Here is a 9,867-nt window from a genome sequence, read left to right on the forward strand (position 1 = left end):
TTAGGAGATTGGGAACAAGCTTATTCTAGAAAGGATAAGAAGAATAAGAAGAAAGAGGAAGAATCTCCTTCAAAGAAGACTAAGAAGGCTGTTAAGAAAGCTGATTTAATTAATGAAGCTGTAGCTAAACAAAGAGAATCAGAAAAGATTGAGATTAAAGATAAACTTGCTAAGGAAACAGAAAATAAGGAGTTAAAAGAAAAGGAAAAAAAAGATGTAATTCTTGTACCTATTTCTAGTGAAGAAGTAATTAAGGAGAAAGAGCATGAAAAAGAAGCACAACCTAAGGTAGCTTAAACGTCCATGAAGTTATTTCAAATATTCTTTGTTATATTTATTTGATATTGTAATAATTAATGTAAATTTTTATTTAAGGTTGAAAAAATAGAAAAAGAAGAGAAGAAACCTGCAAAGTCCAAGAAGAATAAAAAAGTATCCGAAAGTGAAAATATACCTGCATTAACTCAATCTACACCAAAGGTAGATAATAAAATCCAAGAACAGAAAACGCAAAAGAAAAAAGACAATATAGAAGCTTTTGATAATGTTGAAGAAAAAAGTTCTGCAGGTATACAAACACAAGAAAAGAGTGGTGTCGTGTTCGATGAACTAGGAGGTAATTGTTTCTACATGTATTTTAACATTAATGCAAGTGTGAATTTTAAGATCAGAAATTTCAATATTTTTTGAAATATAGATATTTGGACGGAAGCTAAACCACAGAAGAAAAGTAAAAAGAAAGCTCGTAAGGACAACTGAAGATGATTAAATGTAATGAATATTATGTTCCTTGCGAAGAGGAATAGAGTGAGAATCCTGCTTAGTCCAAACGACGTTTGTCATTTCGGACTCATCAGGTGCGTTTTAAGTGACTTACCAATCGACCACCTGACCAAATTGTTCCTTTCCCTTGTATATAATGGACTTTAATTGGACTAGGTTGTTCAGTCGATTACGTTTTATAGACTTCATAATTGCGGGTGTATAAGTTGATATACAAAGGAAAAAGGGCTTTGTAGATTACTGATTCTTTCAACATACTGATTGTCTGCGTTAACAGAGTTGCCTTGCATTTAACGAAAGAGGCATAGGTCATAGTTTTCATCATAAAATAATTATTACACATATTCTTTCAAAAATCTAGTGAGTACACATAATGTTGTGTTACATAGTAGCATATAATTTACAGCTATATTTGTAGTGTATATTTATAAAATTTTCAAATTAAAATTGAATTATTAAGGAATAGTACTTATTTTTTTTTTTTTTTTACATTTAATTCAGAAATCTTAACAAAAACATTTTGTTAGATTAATTGTAATTTTCTGTCACAACAACAAATGTGTTTATATCTATATTGTCTATATTTTGAATGCTGATTTTATATTACCCACTGTAATTAATTTAAATGTTATACGTGTGAACGATAGAAAGCTGAAACTTAGAAAGTACGAAATATATTCCAAAATAATAAAGTGCAGGACAATCTCTATGTGGGGAAAAGTTCGCATTGCTGATGTACATGTCCTTTTTAATGTACTGTAAGAGAGATATTTTCGTATACCCAATAGCGAATAACTTACTTCAGCATATAGATCCAAAATTATATGCTTTCTAATGATGAACTATTTTACCATACAAAGTACATCAGTAATGAGTTACAAGAATTGATACATATGTGTATATGTATATATATATGTACAATATACAATATTTACAATACATACAATATATACATTATATACAATATACATATAATATAATATATGTATATATTATATATATCTGATATGTATATATACATATACATATATAAGAATATACGAATCTGTGACAAAGTTTGTGCCAAGTTGTGAAAAGAAATGGAATGAGGTACTGTGAAAGTCATTATGATACAGTTTACAGAATTATATAAGAATGTATAAGTGAAGTATTTAATTTTTATTTAAAAAAACGTATTTAATAGTTTAATCCATTACAGTGTAATTATATAAAAAAATTGTATGTTGACTTTTGGAGTACCTATTTATTATATACAAGATGAAACACTTAAAATTACCATTTCGAATTTACATAGATATTATCTTTAGAAACACCTAAGTTAAGTAAAAATTGAACGGTTATAAAGGAAACATTACATATTGTAAATTAAATGAACTTTTCCTCTATAAAACGGTTTGAGTAACATTTTTTAAATCAAAATATATCTTCCAAACAGTAGAAATATAACGTATATTATATTAATAGTAATATTTATTTCATAGAAATGAAAGTCATTTGAATATATCTTCATTTAAAATAAGAAATATAACTGATTAATAGTTTTTGAAAAAGTAATAACGTTAATGTAAATTAGGATAGTAATTTTAAGTGTAACCCTTATATATTTAATACAAAAATACTGAGTTTTGTCAGTTTTATCATTTCACTTAGAAAAATAATTTCAATAAAAATACACAACCTGGGAGAGATTTTACAAATGAATCTGATAAAAAAATGAATTAAGTGATCTATACTATTCTGTTGTATTCTAATCTTTCTACGAACAATCTAATCCAGCTGTTTACATTTTATGCCATGTTTAGTTTATTGATTTAGTTTATCGATTACACTGGTTTGTTGTTTACTTTAGGGGGATTCGATTGTTTTGCTTTGTGTGTCGAACTATCTATCTCAATTCTTGCGTCTACGAACTGAAAAGACATTTTTATTCGTTGCAATGACTAGAATGTGTTACGTGCTCTGTTACCTGACCGCTAGATCGCTCCCTTGTCAGTGACAACACACACAACTTACGCAGAACTTCTATGTACAAAATATTACATTACAAAAATTAAACTAAGGAATTACTTAATCTACCTATTTACACTTATAACTAGTCCAGTATAACTATACATATTTATCCTTAATATATACGTATAGTACATATATTTTTCATGTATATATTTTCTTCTACTTCTTTAGGCTCCTACTTGCAGATTTGGAAAATATGGGTGCCTTCCATATTGAACTTTCATTCTTTGTTGCACGATTATTACCGGTGGTTGTTTTTTTTTCTTCCGGTGACACGTTATGATACTATGGTATAATGTCTATCGAAAGTATAGTGACTTCATAAAAACAGCAGGTTCGAGTTCTTCAAGCCTCTGATAATGAGTGTTTCGGTGGCTGATCATGCACTCGGAAACGGTTCAGGAAGCCTTGTGGGGACTAAGAAAACAAATGCGACCAAATAAGATACAGCCCTGAATCAAGTAGCGGGGAACACATTTGGTGGCTTGCACCCACAAGAGTATCATGCCATTTTCGTGAGTCCCACCTAAGTCACTATATTTCTGAGAGGCACTGTACCATTTCTTTTGATCTGATCTACATTAATTTGTATTTTGATGCAAAGGACAAGGCAAAGCTCTTGTATGGATTTTACAACAGATTTTTAGCTGTATCTTTTTGTAAGGACATTTGCAATGAACATCTTTAACAGATTTTTACCAAGATCTTTTCTTCATTTTTTTTCTTTCCAAGCTGTGTTCCTTGCTTTAGTTGTAACTCGCGAAACTAAGAATGAAAATATTTGCAAACTACCGTATTGTGCAAGAAATTCACAAATAGCTTTTATTTCTTTTTAATGTTTCGTTCCTCTTTTCACTTGACTTTGCATTCTAAAAATGTAGTGGAACTAGTATATCTCTGGTGTCAGATCTTTCTTTACCTCCTGGCAGAAGTTGCTTTTGGCCAAGAACTGAACTTTTAATGCCTTTACTTTTTTTATTAATTTGTGTAATGTACTATTAGTTATCATGAATGCCACATGGTGTTCCTACAGTCTTGTCGATTTTATATGCAATTTAATTGAATGTCAAATCGGCTTGTTCTGTAATTATTACGTATGCAAGAGTTAGGGTCATCAACACACTCTACAAGTTTCAAGAAATGTTCTAGACACATGATTTAGCAATTGCAACTTTTCCCAAGTTAATAATTTTAACCTAAGTACTATTTTGCATAAGCTTCTCTGTTAGGACATCTTTCAGTTGAGTTTTGATCTTCATTGGCGTGTATGCAGCTTGTAATGGAGAAATTATCACATTTAGTAGTGATGTGTTCTGAGCAGTTGGACTTGGAGTATAAGTTAGTTTGGATAGGATAATATTATTTAGCAAACCTGACATGTGAATCATAGAATCATGTAACGATTTGCTAAGTACCTGATTACCTACCATGCATCTCAATAGTACATACTATTTCTTTTTCCTTGAAATTACCAAATTCTGAATTTTAAATGTCACAACCAATTTTTGTACTTGATTTTTGACTGTCTATTACATGAATTGACATTTAATCTCAAAAATGTAATTTTTTTCCTTGCTCGGATCAAAGTGAGGGTACAGATTTAAGATGTTTGCTAATATATGTTTGGAATCTATTAAATGAAAGTTATAACTGAAGAATTGAATTCGTTGCTTTCCTAACTTTAATTAGTATAATTCACTTATTGTATTTGACAATATAGTTAAATTTTCTTCTTTAAATTTTGACATGGATTTAGATATTAGATTTGTAATTTTTGGAAATCTTCTGTACTTTTTTTATAGTTTCTCCTAACAGAAAAATTTTCATTTAATTTTCAAATAATATTTTTAATTTTTCATTTAATTCATTTAAGCTAGGAAAGAATTTGTTGACACAGTCTCCAACTGATTGCATGTTGTAGACAAGTCTTAATACTAAATAAATCTAATGCATCTATTGAAGATTAAAATTTGGAATTGCTTTATAATTGCTACTTTGAGAAGCTTGTAGGAGCAATTGTAAAAAGGTTTCAGAAGATTTCTAAAGTTAGTCAAGTTAATATCTATATTTATATAAAAGTTGAAAGAAGGAAATTTCATGTCTAGGATACATATAGAGCATATATGATATGTGATTACACATCAGAAGCTGTATCTGAAGTAATTTTCTATATCATATAGTAACAGTTATTTAATTGTTAATTACACACATATGCATGTATGCATATATTGTCATGTCCCATATGAATAAATAGAATTAAATTCTACAAGGGCAGTAATGTCTTAACAGAAGAATTGGAATTAAGGATATCTTTGAACATACTTAAAGTCGAGAATTGTGTATTATTCCAAACTCTTAGACGTCTATTTTCTGGAAAGAAAAACAAGAACAAAAGAATCTTTAAAAGAATAATGTTAGATGTAGTTGTGTTTATGATGAATACATTATTATAACAATTTATCAGTGCTACATGTAATGCATACTATAATAACGCCAGTTGCTCGTAACAATTTGTTAGTGTTGTGTATTAATATGCAAAGGGGCCGATAAATAATAAAACAGAATGAATGTTATTTGGGGTGTATGGTAAACAAAATATTGTGATAAGTACATTATACATATATACCTGACGGTTACATAAGCGTTGTAAAATAATACTACTAAGTGGTAATACCATCGTTTATAGCTTCCACTTATAAAAGAGGAAATGAAAAAAATAATATGTTTAAATAGCTATTAAGATTTTATATTTTTATCCTTAATCTATTTTCGCAAGAGTGATTTAATCTGTTTTAAGTATCATTTTTTAAATATCTGAACTTCAAGACATAAATATCCAGAAATTTCTCGTTACGAATACAAACTCGATTCTCTAAATAGTGCGAGATAATGGAATATTATTGTACAAAATCAAATTAATCTCAACTACTTACCTCAAATATAAATAATATAAATAAAATTGTATCTTATACAGAATGTTCGACAACAGGCGTCAGAAATTTGAATCAAGAATGATCATTCTTCATCACTCATCTTAATTTGAAAAATGATAAAACTGCATTTGAGACCTTATTTTTGAGTTAATTATTAAAAAAAAACGTATTTTTTTGTGATACCTGTTGTGCAATAATCTTTGGCAAAAGTCACTTTCAGTTATTTAGAGTGTCATCACGTTTAAATCTTTAATTTTTTGAAGTACAGAAACTATATGCGTCACATGGGTAGTTATTTGAATGAATCACTCGGCTTGTCTAAACGTACAGAGGGTAAAAATATGTAAATGTTACGATCAGCGTTGAATTATATGATGCACGCTTTCCTTGCACGTAGAAAATGTTATATAGCTGCATAAACAGCACTAATTAAATTGAAGAATATAATGCTAACTTTGTTTCCTAAGGGAGAGCACGAATTATTTTATATCTAATATAGAATTAACGAGTTGAAAAAATATAAAAAAATAGATAAGTGAAGAACGCCTCTATTGTTAAACAAGTAAAAATTTTAGGAAAAAGTATCTACAAGATTTTACTTATAGTTTAAACAGTTTAAAGTAAGCTTTTATTCAGGCTATGATATTTTTATTTCATAGGATAATTTCTTGATATAATAGTGAGTGTGAAGAAGAAAAAAACTGAATGTTATTCTTTTATAGTTAGTGGATCAAGTAATGAAACTATACAATCAATGTATTTGTTCTATTTATAATTTAATAATATTTACTTTGTATTACAATGAATATCTTCAGAAAAGCTTTTCACAGTTCAACGCTGATCGCAAACGTTTATTGCTGAGGTACTTATCTAACTTTAATTATCGGAACAATTTGAGCAGGTGTCGAATCTGTAGATAAGGTCTGTACAATATTACCATATTTTTATATATAATGTTCATCTAATTATAAACTTACGACAGTTTAACGATGCAGGGCTTGGGAACATTGATTCCAGTTAAGGCTGGAGAATTTTGTTGTGCCCAATACATTTCTGATTAATATTTATAAAGGAAGGTCGTTTTTTAAGTCGCAGACTTTGATTTGGATGAAACTTTGTAAACATAAAGAACAGCCAAAAGTAATAGATATGTATTTTTTGTGCTTCTGAACTTGAAAATTTATGTCCAAACTCCGACTTAAAAGTCATGAAGAATCATTTTAACTCGATCCGACTAGACTAGTGCCCGACTTGAATCGTAGCTCAGGTACCCATATATCACTAGAATGCATAAATTTTTGCAGTTCAATAGTTACATACATTGTACTCATATGTAGGTACATATAAATTGCAAACCATACCAACGAGTATTACAAGCAAACGATTTTGATGCGAGTTCACGGACGGGTAGCACAAGAAATCTAATTTTTCTGTTAAAATATTAAGGATACTATAAATATATGTACATTGTTGTTTTTGGAATAAAAAGATCTATCTTATTTATTATACAAACAATAGCTGTATCATTTCACACAAACATGGCGAACGCATTTTGTAAAATAGTTTTGAATATATTTTATTAACTCTAGCATTTTCTTCTAGTATGTCAAAAACTATTCAATATTTGTTAATAAATTTGTTTCTTATTTCTAACCGTTTGCTGTAGTTAGTTATTTGTGGATCAAACTTTGAGAGGGTATTTTCACCCCTAAAATTTGAGTTATTGCAGTTACAAGAAATACATACACATTATTTTTGGCTGTCCTTTAACCTTTTTAGATTTTAATTTTTTAATTTATTTTACATTTAGTTATTAGGGTAACAGTATTTTCACTACACAAATGAAGGATCCAAATATTAAAATTATTATAAATTTTTGCAATAGTTATTTAATTAAGAATTACTTGAGTCTTTGGCTTACATGCTTACATACTTGTCATCTATTAGTCAATACTATCTTGCTTTCAAACTATGTAGGTACGTACGGTGTTTGCAGGTAGCAAACTTCAAATTTGGAAATTTTGTTCCTTATAAATGTATGTAAAATGTAGGATAGCATGGATTTCAAACTAATTTTAAAGCAGCAGCTTTCTAAGGAAAAAATGTTTTTGCTGAAAAAGTTTAATTTTAAACCTTCGTCACATTTGAAATTAAGATATCAAAAGAAACATACATTGGATTGTAAATAATTTTATAAGAAATAATGTTTCCAAATTAAAAGTAAATCGGATGAATAATTTCAGAGATTTACTTAATACCAGGTCAAAAACTATGATTTCGAGAAAAATGTACTTGAAGTTTCATGTCCATATTATTCTAAGTACGGCATGCAAATTTTCTCATTGCCATGACTTCATTAACTACTTCAAATTGAAAAAATTCTTTTGTCAAAATCTTCTCCACGTGTTAAACTTAATGAAATATCAAAATGAAACTGAATGTTTTGAAACTAATAAGGCGATGTACTAGATTTAGATTTAAAGTATGTGGGGAAGTATAGTCTACAGTCTACGGCAATGCAGAAAATTTCAAGTTATCAATAGTATAGTAATGAATTTTTGTTAGACTTATCCAAAATTAAGCAAAACATTTCGTATGAAGACTTCACACCTCTGACGACTTTAATGAAGACTAATTTGGATTCATCTCTTTAAATTACTGCTATAAAATGACTGAAGCATAACAATTTGAAATGATATCCACTCCTCTCCATTCAAAATGGTTTATTTTGTTATTGTATTTTCCTCCATTTTTGTTTTGTCAGTACTGTAAGCCCTTTTGTTTCAGTACTTTTCGCGTAATAATCCTTTAAAATTATTGGATACAATTTTGGACGGTACTCAATAATCAGAATAAAGAAAAGAGTATCACAAGTTATGATATTTTTAGGATCAGTGCGGAGCTGATACCATGTTAATCGCTTGTTACAGGTTGAAGATTGCTCAGATCTAATTGTATTAGGTGCAACAATTTTAAAAGAATGGTAGAAGGATATCATATTTTGGATAAGATTTATACGTACTTCATTCGAGAAATTGTAATTTTATTGTTATAAATATAAATCGTCAAGGAACACTTTTGCTGTCACAAGATCATAATAAAAACTGCTCTGTACGTAATCTCGTACCATTGACAAGAAATTCTCTCTAAGATATTGAATTTGAAGCTTAATTACAATCGAAGAGTATTATTGCTATTGTACATATGTATATTAAGCAGCAATGTTCTTTTAATTATATATCTGTGTGCAACTATATCGTGTACTATGGTAGTAGTATGTACCTTTAAACGAAAAAAGATAGGAGAAAAAGAAAAAAAATAACGATCGAATAATATTGTCTTTTACTAAGATTTTAGAGATATTTCAAAAGTGTCGATCAGTGTCCAACGAAAACATCATGCTATATATATATAATACATATATATATATATATATATATATATATATATATATATATGCTTGTAGAATATACTGACACCGTCTGGCTGAAAAAACCTGGGACATCCCGTATATACATAGTATATACATGTATCTATATTCTTTCCTTAACTGTAATTTTGTAAGACTGCTGTATTTTTAGTAGTTGATATGTTATGTTTAGTTTAAGACACAATAAAGTATTTTTTATGAAATAATTGTTACTTTATAGATGCACATATGTCTGTCACTTAAAAACGCAGAAGTAGAATAGGAGAAAATGACGCAGAATGTAGAATAAGAAAAGAGTGCAGAGTGAGTAAACGTAAGACTAGTATTTAGTATTTTATTCACCAAAAGCATTGTAATTGCTGCAATAACCTACGGAAAATATAACGTACTAATATTTACTGTTAATATCATAACTGTGTAAATATATTTGTGTAAAATGTGCGTAATTTCGGTCAGTTCAAGTTTCATTATTAGCGTACGATTTAATATTAAGTTGCATTAAGAGAGTGAAATTGAAAGAAAGAAAGAGTGAAGCATATATAATACATATATTAATATAAGTGACCATTTTCTTTTAAATTTAGTGAAAATATACACGATTTGTGAGAGAAATATTTTGTTCGTAAAGACTACGTATCATCATTTAAAATGCTCTAAAATATATTTGTAAAAGTCTATTTTAACTTCGAGTTCAAAATTTGTATAAAAATA

General features: G+C 28.6%; 1 protein-coding gene across 4 annotated transcripts in view; it reads left to right on the plus strand.

Annotated features, from left to right (window-relative positions):
* LOC143178725 (uncharacterized) overlaps window positions 1-9,867 on the plus strand; it is a 40,387-nt gene that overhangs the window by 1,867 nt on the left and 28,653 nt on the right. Inside the window, exons 3-6 of one of the 4 annotated variants that reach the window (XR_013001844.1) lie at window positions 5-288; window positions 376-616; window positions 698-857; window positions 8,657-8,898. Coding sequence is in view for 1 of the 4 variants with exons in the window: in XM_076377526.1 (XP_076233641.1) it covers window positions 5-288; window positions 376-616; window positions 698-759 (587 nt within the window). In the remaining 3 variants the exon portion in view is untranslated. Of the gene's footprint in view, window positions 1-4; window positions 289-375; window positions 617-697; window positions 2,059-2,632; window positions 3,498-8,656; window positions 8,899-9,867 lie in introns of those variants that run through there. The other 3 variants (XR_013001843.1, XR_013001845.1, XM_076377526.1) reach the window with 3 other exon arrangements.

Source organism: Calliopsis andreniformis, chromosome 5 (genome assembly GCF_051401765.1).
Source record: "Calliopsis andreniformis isolate RMS-2024a chromosome 5, iyCalAndr_principal, whole genome shotgun sequence".
In the NCBI taxonomy this organism is placed as follows: Eukaryota; Metazoa; Arthropoda; class Insecta; order Hymenoptera; family Andrenidae; genus Calliopsis; species Calliopsis andreniformis.